The sequence below is a fragment of the Muntiacus reevesi genome, chromosome 10 (assembly GCF_963930625.1).
Source record: "Muntiacus reevesi chromosome 10, mMunRee1.1, whole genome shotgun sequence".
NCBI classification, from domain to species: Eukaryota; Metazoa; Chordata; class Mammalia; order Artiodactyla; family Cervidae; genus Muntiacus; species Muntiacus reevesi.
This window is the reverse complement of record NC_089258.1, coordinates 13597942-13614884: the sequence shown is the minus strand read 5'-3', so window position 1 is coordinate 13614884 and position 16943 is coordinate 13597942. Positions and strand designations below refer to the sequence as shown.

At 39.9% G+C, this 16943-nt stretch overlaps 1 protein-coding gene across 13 annotated transcripts in view; it reads right to left on the bottom strand.

Moving 5' to 3' along the window:
- AOPEP (aminopeptidase O (putative)) overlaps positions 1-16943 on the bottom strand; it is a 392839-nt gene that overhangs the window by 298785 nt on the left and 77111 nt on the right. For all 13 annotated transcript variants that reach the window (XR_010664622.1, XR_010664620.1, XR_010664621.1 and 10 more), the window contains exon 3: positions 15194-15360. Coding sequence is in view for 10 of the 13 variants with exons in the window: in XM_065947320.1 (XP_065803392.1) it covers positions 15194-15360 (167 nt within the window). In the remaining 3 variants the exon portion in view is untranslated. The remainder of the gene's footprint in view (positions 1-15193; positions 15361-16943) is intronic.

Sequence of the window (16943 nt, the reverse complement as noted above, 5' to 3'; positions counted from 1 at the left end):
TTTTTTTTTAGATTCCTCTACTTAGTGGAGCTCATATGGAAGAAGCTGTTTTACATTTCAGGCTTTTAAAGCAAAAGAGTTTTCTAGGCTACCAAGCGACCATCAAACAGGGGCAGATAACTAGTCTAGGCCACAGGAGAACTGGCCAGGAACCAACTTCTCAAAAAGACCCTAGTTGGACTCTTCTCAGAAGCTTCCCAAAGGTCCAATCATGGGCTTCTTGCACAACCCTGAGTAAATCTGGAGCTGGTGCTACGACAACAGAATGCCTCAGTAGGGTTCACAGGGAGGCTCTCACTAGTTCATTACTATGAGGGCAGGTCTAGTAACCTCATTTGGTAGAAAACTCTCTTCTGGGTTGTCTGCTCATGGATTATTCCACTGAGCCCAGTCTTGCATGAAGACCACCCACTGCCACGGGGAGGTAGCTGCTAGGGAAATACCTGACCTCACTTTCAAACCATATTGCAAAGAAAAAAAAAAAGCAAATAACAAGGGGACTGCTGCCCCAGAAAGCAGAGCATGCATTCCAAAGACAGAGAGAAATAATTTCTGGATTATCTATTGTTTAGGATAAGTCTACCTTGGAAAGAGAATTGACAAGAGTTTACTTCTCTTAAATACGTCCAAAGACTGAGTTCTAGCTCTGGAATCTGATTGCAAAGGTTCAGTTCTCTGATCCACACTTACCAGTTTGGGCACATTACTTAATTTCTGCATGCATCAGTTTCCTCATCTGTAACAAAGGAATAATCATAGTCTGTACCTCACAGCATTACGTAAGGATTAACGTAGGTAACACATACAGAAATCTCTAGGCATAGTAACTGGCGCATAGTAAGTGCTGAAGAAATGTTAACTGCTGTCGTCTTTACAGCTGCCTCCCCCTGTTGCTTGGGCTGACTTTCTGGCGGCAGAGACTAAGAATGTCGAAGGTATGGCTGCCACATGTGCACTGAAGCCTGTGGCCTGATGAGGCCCACAGATGGGGTTTAAGGTTGAATGGCATTAAAACACTGCGCACACAAAGCGATCCATTTAAAGGAGAATGACAGCCCAAAGGGGGCATCCTGTATGACTTCATATAGAACGGGCCATTTGGAGACTATTTAAATGGTGTTTACTTGAAATGAGCCATCCTCGATGAAACAGACAGTGAATGCCTTCATTTTCCTTTTTGATTCAATCCACTTGCCCTAGACTCCCTCACTACACCAGCTGCAAAACAAAGAGAACATGCTGTACTTGAATTCACCCACAGTTTTTCCTCTGCAGAGGCCAGAAGCCCATCACACCACTGGATGATTTCACGGCCAGGACGGGATTCATTAGTGGGACGCCCAGGGAGTGGGCCCATAGGAAGGAGCCCAGAGGAAGTGGTGCACCCTAACTATGCAGGCTTGAGCAGTCACCCAGCTCACCTCCTTCCTGGGCCTCCTTGAAAAGTTCCTGCAAGCTGCTATGCCATCTAAAATCCTTATACTTTAATTGTCTCACTAGTATGCCAGATATATCAGATACTGTTCTTAGAATTGTGCTAACAGCAGCTACAAGATACAAGTAAACATCTTCAATTCAGGACTGAAATTTTCCTTAAAGATGACTTTCTTATGATAAGAATTTGAGATGGGTAATTTTTCAAGTTGTAAGCTTTGAAAATGATAACTAGAGAGTGTCAAAAAAATTACCTCAATTATTTCCTTCATATACTATTCTAAAAAACTGTCCTATGAATGGTTTTGAAGATTCTTTTAAGGTAAGAAAAGTAGGGAGGAAAAAAGGAAGAACGTGATGGAGTATTTCATTCACAGGAGGAGAGAACTTTTTTACATTAAACCTGTGAAATACTTTGCTAATTATTTGAAGAAATTGTCCTTACAAAAAGAAAAAAGATTCGGGAAAAAAATCAAGATACTGTAGTTATTTCTACACATCAATCATGCCTACTAATAGTAAATTAAATACAAAATCTATGGAACATCAGAGTACTATTCTTAGGAGTCCTGGATATACTCACTCAACACACACCAAAGCCACAGCCACACCACACACAAACACTCTGCTTGCACAGAGGCAAAAGCTGATGATTTATGTTTGCGGAGTTATGAATTCACCAAATTACTTGTTCTTAAAGAGCTATTGTTTCACTGAAAATTAAAACAGGCACTTAAATTCTCCCTATTAAAAGCTTTTCCTTTATCTTTTAAACTTTTCCACTTTAAGTTAGACAAACAGCATGAAGCATTTGGAAACATCAAATTGATACATGCTTTTATTTACATATCATATTTCTTTACTCAATTCTTCTGTGGTGCCTGCTTCTTTCCTACCTCAAGCTTGTTTCTTTCTCTACCCACCACTCTTAATTTCAGAACTTCCTGCCGGAACTAGTCCATGTGTCACATCTTTGTATTACAAATTTAAAATGCCTGATGGTATGAATAGGAACACATAATATATGAGTATGAACTTATAAGTACACATAGATACACTATATTTAAAGTTTCTATTACATATTTTTATATATTTACTATAATAAATATAACAGATACATAACAAAGTAGGTAAAGCTCCCAGTTTCTTGCGGCTTCTTTCTCCGGAGGCTGTCGGCAAACCCCAGCTTTTTCTCCTTTCACTACTTCTGAGATGCTGAGTCCACACGTTCTGGTTTTATGAACCAGTGCCACCGTTCTGAATACCCATGGCGTGACTGTCTTTCGTTAGTTCTTTTCCGCTGTTGCTCAAGGGCGGGAACTGGCATCAGAACAAAGGAGACAGACAGTAAGACGCCCTGGGCTGGTATGCAACCAGCACTGCCTGACCAGGGCCATGCGCCAGATCATGCCACCCGCTTCTCGGGCACTGATGCCACCCGGCAAGGCTTCGGGTTTCCTTTCCTGGCACCATGGTACCGCCTACGGCACAGGAGACCCAGGAGAGAATGACCTTCAAGATCATCCCCGTGAAGCAGGTAGAATAGCGCCACCTGCTGAACCCAGAACACAAGCGCCTCCACCGGTGCTGAGGTTTCCCTCGTGGCTGATGGAATACCTAAAGGGATAAGTTTCACCAGGCTTGTTAAGCCAAGAGTCACCCGCGCTCTGACCCGTGTGCATAACCTAGTTCTCCTTAAACTTAAATACAAGGTGGAGGCTAACTGGTCACCAAGTCATTCCGTGCCAGAGGGTCACGAGTGTGCTTGAGTACTTTACTCACGTGAGCAAATTCATGAACTTCAAGCCTAAGACAAAAATTCATAGCAACAAGAACTGGTAGACACAGGCCCGCCGGAATCATGATTATCCACAAGGAATCACGATGACTTCCCTGTGTGTCAGATATGGTAAGTGCAACGCTAGGAGGGAAGCAAGAACTAGTCAAAAAGCAAGTCACAAACAAAAGAATGAACTGAGGTTTAGAAAGTGCAGGGCGTTATGTGGGCCCTCACAGGGGATGGAACGGAGCAGAACCCAGTCCTCAATCAGCAGCAGCTTTCTAAGGAGAAAAGATGTGTTCACTCTGTACTCCCAGCCCTTGAAACACAACGTATGCACACTAGCCCAGAATAGTTTCCTCAGTTCGAGAAACAAGGAGCTCTCTCTACTTTGCATTCTCTTTGTGAAAACACTTAATCATAACCATTTCTAAATGTCTTCTAATTCACCATTTCCTCATACGTAATTCTTGGTCTCATACTGTGGGAGCAGTCTAAATAGTAGTATTGCTCACTTTGAGCCATCAAAAGGAAAGAAAAGTTGGTTTTTAATGGCACACGGGGCGGGGGTGGGGGGTCCGGACCCTGAAATCTTGGCTTTTCCCTGGAATTTCCCACACAAAATCAAGAGAGAGAATGTCAGGGAGCTGGTCTATTGGGCACACCAGAGAGTAGCATTTTGCCCAGGATGAAGTAATGTCTACAGTCTCCTACTTTTGCACAGAAAGATGAAATCAGATCTTAAGCGAGGGCACATATAGTTTTTGTTTTTTAAACATCTTTCACTTGTACATATGCTTTTTCTCCTACAATTGGAGGAAGCTTCAGTTAGTCAGTCTTATTCATTTACTTGTGGCTTCCCATAAAAAATATAACTGGAATGCTTTTCTCTTTTTTAATTTCCTAGGAAGTAGATCCTGCAAAAATAAAACAAAATTAAATAACAACAACAAAATTACCAAGCAGGAGGAAATTAGAATGTAATACACCATTTTTTTTTCCTTTTAAAATATACTGAACCTGGGGAAAAGGTATAAACTTCAATCAGAAGCAAAACTAAAGGTATGACCCTGAAATCATTTTTGTTACTATCAATAGTGATTTTGAATGCTTCTTCCATGAACCTATTACATCTGTCTGATTACAGAGAACACATTTATTCAACAAACAGGTATTGAGTACCTGTTATATACAAAACACTGTACTGGGCATTGGGTCTCTGAGCTTAGTTGTTTAGCTACATTTTGGCAGGGAATGCAGGCTGACAATAATACATAGGCTAACATTTCTGTCTGCCCAAATAACATTATGCTGAGCAAGTTATATAATAAAGGAGCCAAAGGAATCAAACTAAATCTATGGTTTTGACTTAGCCTTGTTGAGAAAAAGGATAGTGACTTCTCAGCTACTAAAATTCTTATGATAGTCATCACACTACCATCTAAACCATTAGCCTTCTTCTTTAAAACAGCCAGGAGGAACGATTTCCCCCATGTAGTAAGAACTCAAAGGCCCATCATCTGATTTCCGTCCCCTGCTCAAGGGTTGTTATCATTTCAGGCGCTGTTATCTGCCTCATTACACCATGCTGCTCCCAGGTGCTTGCTTCTTTCGGGAAATCAGCTGATGCCTGGCAAATGTACTAATCAGGTTGACGTGCTGCTGTGATGGAAACTGTGACTTGCGGGTTGGGTTTTGCTGCTCATGTTTTCAAGGATAACTCATTGTTTTAAAGGGCATTGTGCACTACAGAGTGGAGGTCCTATGAGACCAATCCACCAATCTAGAAAACATGACTTGGAAAGGAAGTAATAGCATCTTGTGTCCACACATCCTTTATCTCCAAGGAGTACAGACACATTTGAAGATATTATTTCATCCTCAGAACAGCCATTTGGGGCAGAGGGTGTTGTGACCACACTTGCCTGGTTGTCCTCTGATAAATCCCAGCTGCTAGGCTGCGGGAGGCATGCAGTAAGATGCAGAAAGTTCTTTCTCCTGGTCTAGCTCAATCCTCCCTCAGTTTGAACCGGTAAAGTCTACTCTGAGGTATTACATAAGGTGTAAGTTGTATATAAGCAAATCCCAGTTAGCATCTACTTTACTATAACTATGCCCTGATTAGTAATTCTGAAAAAAAAAAAAAAAAAGAAAGAAAGAAATCCACAGATATATTCTTGGTGGTATGAACATTTTCAATGAAAATGTTAAAAGTCAATTCTTGTTTTAATTTTTGATGATAACCTTCAAATAGATATTGAAAGAGTCAGAAGACTTTTTTCTGTAAAGGGCTAGTTAGTAAATATTTTAGGCTTTGTAGGCCTTGTAATGCTCAAAATTCTCCAAGCCAGGCTTCAGCAATATGTGATCCGTGAACTTCCAGATATTCAAGCTGGTTTTAGAAAAGGCAGAAGAACCAGAGATCAAATTGCTAACATTTGCTGGATCATCAAAAAAGCAAGAGAGTTCCAGAAAAATATCTATTTCTGCTTTATGGACCATGCCAAAGCCTTTGACTGTGTGGATCACAATAAACTGTGGGAAATTCTGAAAGAGATGGGAATACCAGACCACCTGACCTGCCTCTTGAGAAACCTGTATGCAGGTCAGGAAGCAACAGTTAGAACTGGACATGGAACAACAGGCTGGTTCCAAATAGGAGAAGGAGTACGTCAAGGCTATATATTGTCACCCTGCTTATTTCACGTATATGCAGTGTACATCATGTGAAATACCCAGCTGGATGAAACACAAGCTGGAATCAAGATTGCTGGGAGAAATATCAATAACCTCAAATATGCAGATAACACCACCCTTGTGGCAGAAAGTGAAGAAGTACTGAAGAGCCTCTTGATGAAAGTGAAAGAGGAGAGTGAAAAAAATGTGCTTAAAGCTCAACATTCAGAAAACAAAGATCATGGCATCTGGTCCCATCACTTTAATGGCAAAGAGATGGGGAAACAGTGGAAACAGTGTCAGACTTTATTTTTGGGGGTTCCAAAATCACTGCAGATGGTGACTGCAGCCATGAAATTAAAAGACACTTGCTCCTTGGAACGAAAGCTATGGCCAACCTAGCATATTAAAAAGCAGAGACATTACTTTGCCAACAAAGGTCTGTCTAGTCAAAGCTATGGTCTTTCCAGTAGTCATGTATGGACATGAGAGTTGGACTATAAAGAAAGCTGAGTGCCGAAGAATTGAACTGTGGTGTTGGAGAAGACTCTTGAGAGTCCCTTGGACTGCAAGGAGATCCAATCAGTCCATCCTAAAGGAAATCAGTTCTGGGTGTTCATTGGAAAGACTGATGTTGAAACTCAAACTCCAATATTTTGGCCACCTAATGCGACAAACAGACTGATTTGAAAAGACCCTGATGTTGGGAAAGATTGAAGGCAGGAGGAGAAGGGGATGACAGAGGATGAGATGGATGGCATCACCGACTCAATGGACATGAGTTTGGGTAAACTCCAGGAGTTGGTGATGGACAGGGAGGCCTGGCGTGCTGCGGTTCATGGGGTCACCAAGAGTCGGACACGACTGAGTGACTGAACAGATACTGATACTGACTGAAGCACCAAAGCAGCCATAGACAATGGCCGTATTTCAATAAAACTTTATTTACAAAAACAGGCAGGAGGCTGGGTTTGGCCAGTGGGCTGGATTATCCAGATACAAAGGAGTCCTGCCCAACAATTTCAGAGTTCACATCTGCAGTAGTGTATATGATTTCACACAGACTTGTAGCACTGCTTTAAATCCTGAGTGATTATGAGAAAAGAACACAAGAATGATGCTTTTGGTGGGTAAAGGTTAAATGACATCAGAGCATGCTGTGTAAGCAAAAGCTTTATAGCATATGGAAGAAAAGTGGTGAAGAATAAGATCATCATGTGACTCAGGGTAGAGCAGGAACAACGATCTCAAAAGAACCTTCAAGGAGCTGCCAGCACCACATACATATTGTAAGGAGCATTTTCATTTCAGCAAAATAATAATCCTTACATTAAATTGAAGTTGTTTATTTGAATTTTACTGATTTAATAGTTTGGTCTGCATTTAATTTATATTTTATTTTGACATTATAGACATATAAGAGTTACAAGCTTACATTTATAGTTTTTAAAATATTATTCTAATACAAATAACTTAAGTCAACTCTGGTGAATCAGGAGAATTTTTTTCCCTCTGAAAAGTAAAATAATGCTCAAACTTGAGAAACACTGCCAAACACAGCTTTCACATCTGAACTGCAAGGGCCAAATCATGAATGAGAAAGTATGCAGGCTTGTTGAGGTGGGAGTTGGGAGATGCAACTCCCAACACTGCATCTTGGGAAGTGTAGTTAGTTATCATCACAAATAAGCCAGAAATGGAGGCTGGAGGAGTCCAGGTATGGATGCCTGCTTGAGACTTCCGTACAGTGGTGCATTTACTCAATCAGTTTAGCAAGTCAGGGAAACAAGCAGGGAGGGTAAAAATAGATGCTGTGTAAGTCCCAAAGAACTTCACTAGACAATTCACAAGAGGGCCTGTGTGCATAACTAACCTGTCATCTGTTGAACAGTGAAGGGATTTCAGGTAGCACAGAATGTCTGTAGACAGTGAATGGAGCTAAGGGAAATCCACATACTTTATCCTGTCTGTTGAAACAGCTTAGAGAGGAAAACAAAGAGCATGATGGGGCAAAAATACTGCAGAATAAAAGTAAAAGTAAATATTGTTCTAAGGACTCAGAAGAAGAACAAGCCTCAGAAATGAATTTACTAAAGGAAGGAAAACAAGTTTGGAAAACTGGCATCCCATTATGATACATGAAGATATAACTTCTATGAAAAAAGGTAAAAAGCCATGAGAAGCCTGGAGAAGGAACTGGCATTCCACTCCAGTATTCTTGCCTGGAAAAGTCCATGGACAGAGGAGCCTGGTGGGCTGCAGTCCATGGGGTTACATGATTGAGCTCGTGTGCATGAGGGTGGAGGGAGATGGGCTGGTAGCAATAAATGGTAGAACTGAAAAAAAAAGAGCCGTGAGAAGACAACTGGCTGAAATAGATCAATAGAGTGAGATCAAAAGACAGCAAAGTAACCAAAATAAGTTTAAGGAAGAACTGCAAAGATTATTACAGTAACAATCTACAATGGAATTACTAAAGAATACAATGTCTCTATGGAAAATCAGTGGTATAAAGTGTAAATAAAAAATGAAAGGCAAACCATACAGTCTAGGAGAATATATTTGTGACACATATCTGACTAAAGGCCAGAATATCAAATATATAAGGAATATAAAATATATAGTTATAAATTCTCATAATCTAACAGAAAAACAACAAAATGACTTGGAAGAGATACTTTTTAAAGGCATATACAATAATCGCACAAAAGTTGCTCACCATTATTAGTTATCAGAGTAATGCAAACTAAAACGACACGATAGTATCTCACCCCAGTTGAGAGCTAAAATTAAAGGGGCTGACAACATCCAGTTTATGCAAATATGCACAGCTATTGGACTCTCATAAACTGCTGGTGGTATACAAAATAACTGAATCTTTTGGAAACAGTTTGCCAGATACAAAGTTAAAATATATTACTATGATCAGCAATTTCACTCTTAGTTATTCACCCAGGAGAAATTAAAACCTTTGTCCACAAAAAGACTTACACAGAAATATTCACAGAGTACGTTTCATAATGTACATGACAAATTCAAATGTCCATTAACTGGTGAGTAGATAAACAAACTGGTTTACTCATACAATGGATTATTACTCATCAACTTTTTAAAAAGAATAACTATTGATACCCACACAATGTGGGCCCGTCTCACAATCATGTCAAGTGAAAGAAGCCAGACACAAAAGAGTACACATGAATGACTCAATTTACAAGACTATTTGGGAGAGGTAAAACTAATTTATAGATGTGGAGATAAGATCAGTGGTTGACTGGAGTGGGGTTAGGGAGGAATCACTCAAGTAGGGATGGCAAAGCCACAGGGGGATTTCTAGGTAATGGAAATGTTCCATATCTTCATAGGGGTGTTGATTAGATACATTTGTTGTTGGTCAGTCGCTAAGTTGTGTCCAACTCTTTGCGACCCCATGGATTGCAGCATGCCAGTCTTCCCTGTCCTTCACTATCTCATGGAGTTTGCTCAAATTCACATCCATTGAGTTGGTGATACTATCTAACTACCTCATCCTTGCCACCCTCTTCACCCTCTGCCTTCAGTCTTTCCCAGCATGAGGGTCTTTTCTGATGAGTTGGCTCTTCCCATCAGGTGGCCGAAGTATTGAAGATTCAGCTTCAGCATCAGTTCTTCCAATGAATATTCTGGGTTGATTTCCTTTAGGATTGACTGGTTTGATCTTCTTGCTGTCCAAGGGAATCTCAAGAGTCTTCTCCAGCACAATTCAAGAGCATGAATTCTTCAGCACTCAGCCTTCTTTATGGTCCAATTCTCACATCCATACACGACTCCTGGAAAAACCATAGGTTTGACTATATGTACCTTTACCAGTAAAGTGATGTCTTTGCTTTTTAACATGCTATCTAGGTTTGTCATAGCTTTCCTTCCAAAGAGCAAACATCTTTAACTTCCTGGTTGCATTCACCATCCACAGTGACTGATTTTGTGTTCTTGGAATCCAAGATAAAAAAATCTGTTACTGCTTCCACTTTTTCCCCTTCTATTTGCCATGAAGTGATGGGACCAGATGTCATGATTTTAGTTTTTTGAATGATGAGTTTTAAGCCAGGTTTTCCACTCTCGCACCCTCATCAAGAGGCTCTTCAGTTTCCTTTCACTTTCTGCCATTAGAGTGGTATCATTTGCATATCTGAGGTTCTTGATATTTCTCCCCACAATCTTGATTCCAGCTTGTGATTCATCCAGCCTGGCATTTCACATGATATACTCTGCATATAAATTAGATAAGCAGGGTGACAATATATAGCCTTGACATACTCCTTTCCCAGTTTGGAACCAGTCCATTGCTCCATGTCTGGTTCTAACTATTGCTTCTTGACCTGCATGCAGGTTTCTTGGAGACAGGTAAGGTGGTCTGGCATTCCCATCTCTTGAAGAATTTTCGACAGTTTGTTGTGACCCACGTAGTCAAAGGTTTTAGCATAGTTAATGAAACAGAAGTAGATGTTTTTCTGGAATTCACTTGCTATCTCTATGAGACAATAAATGTTGGCAATTTGATCTCTGGTTCCTCTGCATTTTCTAAATCTAGCTTGTACATCTGGAAGTTCTCAGTTCATGTATTGTTGAAGCCAAACGTGAAAGATTTTGAGCATAATCTTACTAGCACGCAAAATGAATACAATTGTCTTGATCAGAAAATATAGCAACAGCCACCATTCTGCAGAAGAAAAAAAAAATACTACAGCCTTTTCCCAGTTGACTAAGAGATGAGTCAAACTTAAGAGATCAAGAGTAAAGAAAGTCTGAATACTTACTGCAAACATAATTTGAAACTGGATAAAAATGTACAGCAGTGATTATAATTCCTTGAGAAGATATAAAATAACAAAATACATAGATAATATAAGTCTCAAATTCCAAATTATATTAATTAAAACTGGAGAATGTGGGTGAGGGAAATTGATAGAAGTAAGTAAAAAGTATTAGTTGCTCAGTCATGTCCACCTCTGCGAACCCATGGGCTGTAGCCCCCCTGGCTCCTCTGTCCATGGACATCTCCAGGTAAAAATATCAGAATGGGTAGCCAATTCCTTCTCCAGGGGATCGTACCAACCCAGGAATGACCATTAAATTTCTTATGTGATATAGAATAAAGTCAAGAGTTTTTGCTTAACTAAATTGTGAACATCCATTTATGGAACACTCCCTGGGCCAGGAAGATCCCCTGGAGAAGGAAATGGCAACCCACTCCAGTACTCTTGCCTGGAAAATCCCATGGATAGAGGAGCCTGGTAGGCTACAGTCCATGGGGTCGCAAAGAGTCAGACACGACTGAGCGACTTTACTTATAGTACTAAAAATAATCAGGAAGCTCTTTATGGTCAGATATGAAATTGTCTATAAGAACAGGTTATTCTAAAGGGGGGATCATAATACAAAAATGTGTGCAGCATGTTATGTTTTGTGCAACAAAAGAGGAAAAAAATATACTCTATAAAGGAAGCTGGTGACCTTGGTTGCCTTGGGGAAGGGTTACTGGATAGTTGGGAATTAGACGTAAAAAGAAGACATCATAAAATTTTTTTAAATCCTTTGCTTATTTGTAAATGAACCATGTAAATATGCCTTATTTTTTTAAATTAAATTTTTAAATGTATAATTTGTTTTGTTTTGACTTTGAGAATAAAGTAAACATTCATTGAAAACTTTGTTACATGTGTAAATCTAACTTATGATGAAGACACCACAAATCAGAAAAGATTCATTAAATGATCTTGGATAACTGGTTTTATATTTGAAAACAAAAATATTTAGTCCTTATTTCTGGAGAAGGAAATAGCAACCCACTTCAGGATTCTTGCCTGGAGAATTCCATGGACAGAGGAGCCTGGCAGGCTACAGTCCAGTCCAGTTCAGTTCAGTTCAGTCACTTATTCATGTCCAACTCTTTGCAATCCCATGGACTGCAGCATTCCAGGCTTCCCTGTCCATCACCAACTCCCGGAGTTTACTCAAACTCATGTCCATTGAGTCGGTGATGCCATCCAACCATCTCATCCTCTGTCATCCCCTTCTTCCCCCACCTTCAATCTTTCCCAGCATCAGGGTCTTTTCAAATGAATCAGTTCTTTGCATCACGTGGCCAAAGTATGGGAGTTTCTGCTTCAGCATCAGTCCTTCCAGTGAATATTCAGTACTGATTTCCTTTAGGATGGACTGGTTGGATCTCCTTTCTGTCCAAGGGATTCTCAAGAATCTTCGCCAACACCACAGTTCAAAAGCATCAATTCTTCGGTACTCAACTTTCTTTATAGTCCAACTCTCACATCTATACATGACTACTGAAAAAACCGTAGCTTTGACTAGATTGACCTTTGTTGGCAAAGTAATGTCTCTGCTTCTTAATATGCTGTCTAGGTTGGTCATAACTTTTCTTCCAAGGAGCAAGCGCCTTTTAATTTCATGGCTGCAGTCACCATCTGCAGTGATTTTGGAGCCCCCCAAAATAAAATCTGTCACTGTTTCCATCGTTTCTCTATCTATTTGCCATGAAGTGATGGGACCAGATGCCACGATCTTAGTTTTCTGAATGCTGAGTTTTAAGTCAACTTTTTCACTCTCTTCTTTCACTTTCATCAAGAGGTTCTTTAGTTCTTCTTTGCTTTCCTTCATAAGGGTGGTGTCATCTGCATATCTGAAGTTATTGATATTTCTCCCAGCAATCTTGATTCCAGCTTGTGCTTCATCGAGTCCAGTGTTTCTCATGATGTACTCTGCACAGAAGTTAAATAAGCAGGGTGACAATATACAGCCTTGATGTACTCCTTTTCCTATTTGGAACCAGTCTGTTGTTCCTTGTCCAGTTCTAACTGTTGCTTCCTGACCAGCATACAGATTTCTCAAGAGGCAGGTCAGGTGGTCTGGTATTCCCATTTCTTTAATAATTTTCCACAGTTTGTTGAAAATTGTTATCTGTTGAGACCATTCAGGTACGACCTACATCAAATCTCTTACGATTATACAGTAGAAGTGACAAATAGATTCAAGGGATTAGATCTGATAGAAAGAGTGACTGAAGAACTATAGACACAGTTTCATGACATTGTACAGGAGGCAGTCATCAAGGCCACCTCCAAGAAAAAGAAATGCAAAAAGGCAAAACGATTGCCTGAGGAAGCCTTACAAATAGCTGTGAAAAGAAGAGAAGTGAAAGACAAAGGAGAAAATGAAAGATATTCCCATTTGAATGCACAGTTCCAAAGAATAGCAAGGAGAGATAAGCCTTCCTCAGCAATCAATGAAAAGAAACAGAGGAAAACAATCGATAGGGAAAGACTAGAGATCTCTTCATGAAAATTAGAGATACCAAGGGAACATTTCAAGCAAAGGTGGGCATAATAAGGGACAGAAAGGGCTACAGTCCCTGGCATAGCAAAGACTCAGACATAAGTTAGTGACTAAACAACAGTCCTTATTTCACAACACTGACCAGATTAAACTACAAATTATAGAGTGAAGTTACTAAAAATAAATTAAAATTAGATAAAAATATTAGAATAAAATAGGTGAGTCTTAGCGCAAAGAAAAACTTCCCAAGAGAAACCTGACATATCTGACTATGTAAAAATTAAAATCTCCTATAGATCAGAAATATTCTATAAAATTAAAAAGTATACTAAAAATTTAGAAAAATACACAAATATAAGAGGTTATATCTCTATTTCATTTTATTTATTTTTTAAATGGGAGCACAGATTACATTTATGTAATAGAAGTTTTATGTAACACAAGAGACCTGAAGAAACAGATCTATGCACTGGTCTGCTGGGTTTGATAACCAGTGAACAGTCAACTCAGGACCAGCCAGATGGAAAACTGCCCAGGGCAAGGTATGTGAGAAAAAGCATGGGACTTCCATGCCCTCTCCAGGGGTACCGTTCTCCCCATGTCTCCACGTGGTCACTAATCAGGAAGCCCCAATAACTACTTTTTACAGATCCAATCAAACTAGAAGACAAAGCAAACTTTTGGAAACCTCACTAACATCTCAATATAAAAATGGGCAGAGGAAATGAACAGATAGGAAATGAAAACGGCTAAGGACATATGAAAGCTCATTGATCATCAAAATAAGCCAAATTAAAAAGAAACCTTCTCTCACCTGTCAGATGAATGAAACTCCAAGGATGAGGGGGCCTTCATAACTACTGAGGGATATGTAAAGTGTCACAACCTTTCTGAAAAACAACTTGAAATGAGTACCAACAGCCTTCAACTTCAGAAGGTTAAAAACTTCTGACTCAATAATTCTAAGTTTCTACAAACTATCTCTTCAGAAATATAATGTGACATTATTTATAATAAGAAAAAACCTTGGAACCAATACAATTGCCTGTAACATGGAAATGTAATAAAACCTGATGTTCTCATAAAATATTATGCAGACATTAAAATCATTAATTTTAAAAATACTTAAATCTGGAAAGACATACAAGATATACTGTAAGTGAAAATGGCTATATGCTCTGCTGATAATTTTGAAATGACAATATATACTATATACACAGATTTTAAATAGCAGAGGGAAATGCAACAAAATGTTAACAATCATTTTCTTTAAAATTAATTTTATTACTTTTACTTTTTGTAAATTTTAAAGTTTCTATAATAAATGGTGGAAGGAGACACCATATTTAGATGAAGAAATATTACAATTACAGAAACTTCACCTGGCATCAACAAGCTCCAGATCTCAACTGAAAGTGTCAATTACTACAACAAGCAGGAAACTCACAGAGAAAACCTTGATGATGCATGAGTACCTGCCTTTCATCTTTCTTACACACCTTTGACTCAAAACTTCATGGCCCAATAGAGTAAGGACAGAGCAATACCAGGACAACTCCAGTGGGCAGCCAACAGGAGAACTATCACTCAGCATAATAAATAACCTTGCACAGGCTCCATGGCCAAAACACAAACAACTCAACTGTAATGGTGTTTCCACGACACACTTGCCTGCCCAGAAAGTCTTCAGCCAAGACCACCACTTATGGTCCACAAACCACCAGGTGAAAGGAACTGCCTTAATAATCTAAGAATTGATAACTCTGGCACCAAGAGCCCCACATGCCATGCTCAGGCTCCCAAGGACCCTTCCCCATCCCCTGGTGTTTTCTCTGGCAGGATGTTTGATATCATGTTCAGTCGAACCCAGCTAATAAAGGAGTTCTTTTAAAGCTGAGAAAAACCCTGTGTATTGGGTTCCTGGGTCCAACATGTGTGCAATAAATTAAAAAGCACGGAACACATGTACAGTACCTTCCCGAAGCTGTGTTGGCTTCGCAGAATTCTCCCCGCTCATTAAAACAACAAAGGATGCAGCTGCTCGAACTGTAGCCTGCCATGTTGACATGGCAACGGGTGGCTCCTGGCATGGAAAAAGGGCCCTGTTGTTTATGGGAGATCCCACAGTATAAACACATGGCCTGCAGAAGAAAGACAAAGAAACAAAGGCAGAGAATCTTTAAAATGAGTTGTCACTTTCCTTACCACCATGATAGCAAACGTTAAGTTGAACTTTCAAAGAGAAAATATTGAACTGACATCTGCCAAGGGTTATGTGAATAGCCAAGTGGTTATTTCTCCCAAATGAATTACTTAAATATGTAAAGAGAGCTTTTTTTTTTTCCCTAAGGGGAAAAATATTTTTTGGATAAAGTTTTAAATGCTAGTCTGCCAAGTTAAAATTTATATTACCTTGCCCTTCCCTTTAGGTTCTTAGGCCTTCAAAACAAGAAAGTTTTAGAGACATTCTTATAAAACTTTTTGGAAAATATTCTGGAAAAGAAAATATGTTTAGTGATACTGAGATATTAATACTTGGAAAAACAAGCTGGTGGTCTCAAATGCAGTGCTGGCGGGCAGATACCCCCAATCTTGGAAACCACCATCTCAAATGGAACCCTTGTGGGAATCCTTGTGCGGAGGCCAAGAACAAGGGTTGGCATATAAACAGGACTGTGGGTCACAACAACCAGGAGGCTTGTGACGGGAAGGCCAAGGGCAGAGTTGTTACCAAAGGAAGTATAAGAAACCAGTGGCATGACACTGGGGCCCATTCTGCTACAATTAAAAAATACAAACCTACACACACCAAGAACAATCCCTTCCATGATAAGTCAGAAAGAGAAATGGAAAAAAATCTCTGAGATCCAAGAAATCTATTCTTTTAACCCCATCGAGTAGAAGGCACAGACTGACCCTTGGGAAGATGTCTCAGGAAAATGTTTCCACTTTTTGTTTTTTAAGAGTTATGGCAAATATGATATAGTTTTAATCAGCTTGATTGGTGGAGTAAATGATGAGTGGAGTGCTACCTCTCTTGCATAAACTGGTTTTCCGTTTTAGAAAACGGTGTTCTTACAGTGAGCAAGAACACACAGAATGATGACCCCACTCCATCAGTCAGGGTCCAGGAGGGAAAACATAAACCAGTGTAGGTCTTAATAAACAGAGGTAATTTAATTTAGGGGATTGGTCCTAGAAGTAATAGAAGGACCGAGAAGCCAAACAGCAGACAGTGATGCTACCCAGAGATTAGCCACAGCGGCAAGGAGCTGTGACTCCATGGGTTGGAGGAGCTGCTGTTACTGAGTGTTCTGGGCTTACAGCAACAGGAGTCATTTGACAGAAGCCAGAATCATAGTGGAGAATGTCCAATGGGTGCAGGGACCAGGGAGACTCAGTCACTGCTAGAGGTGCTAAAATAAGCAGAAAGAGGAGAGAAAGTAGTTTGTGTGTGTGTGTGTGAGTCTCTCAGTATCCAGGCAAGAATACTAGAGTGGATAGCTATTCTCTTCTCCAGGGGGTCTTCCCGACCCAGGGATCAAACCCAGGTCTCCTGCTTCGCAGGCAGATTCTTTAGCATTTAAGCCACCAGAGAAGCCCAGGAAATTGTTTATTGCTTGCTAACTCCTGCTCTCAGAAGTGTTCCATCAATGCCCCTCATTGGCCAAAGCTGACAGGAAGTCAGAAGACAAGGGAGCCTGGGAAATGAGGTTCCTTGTCA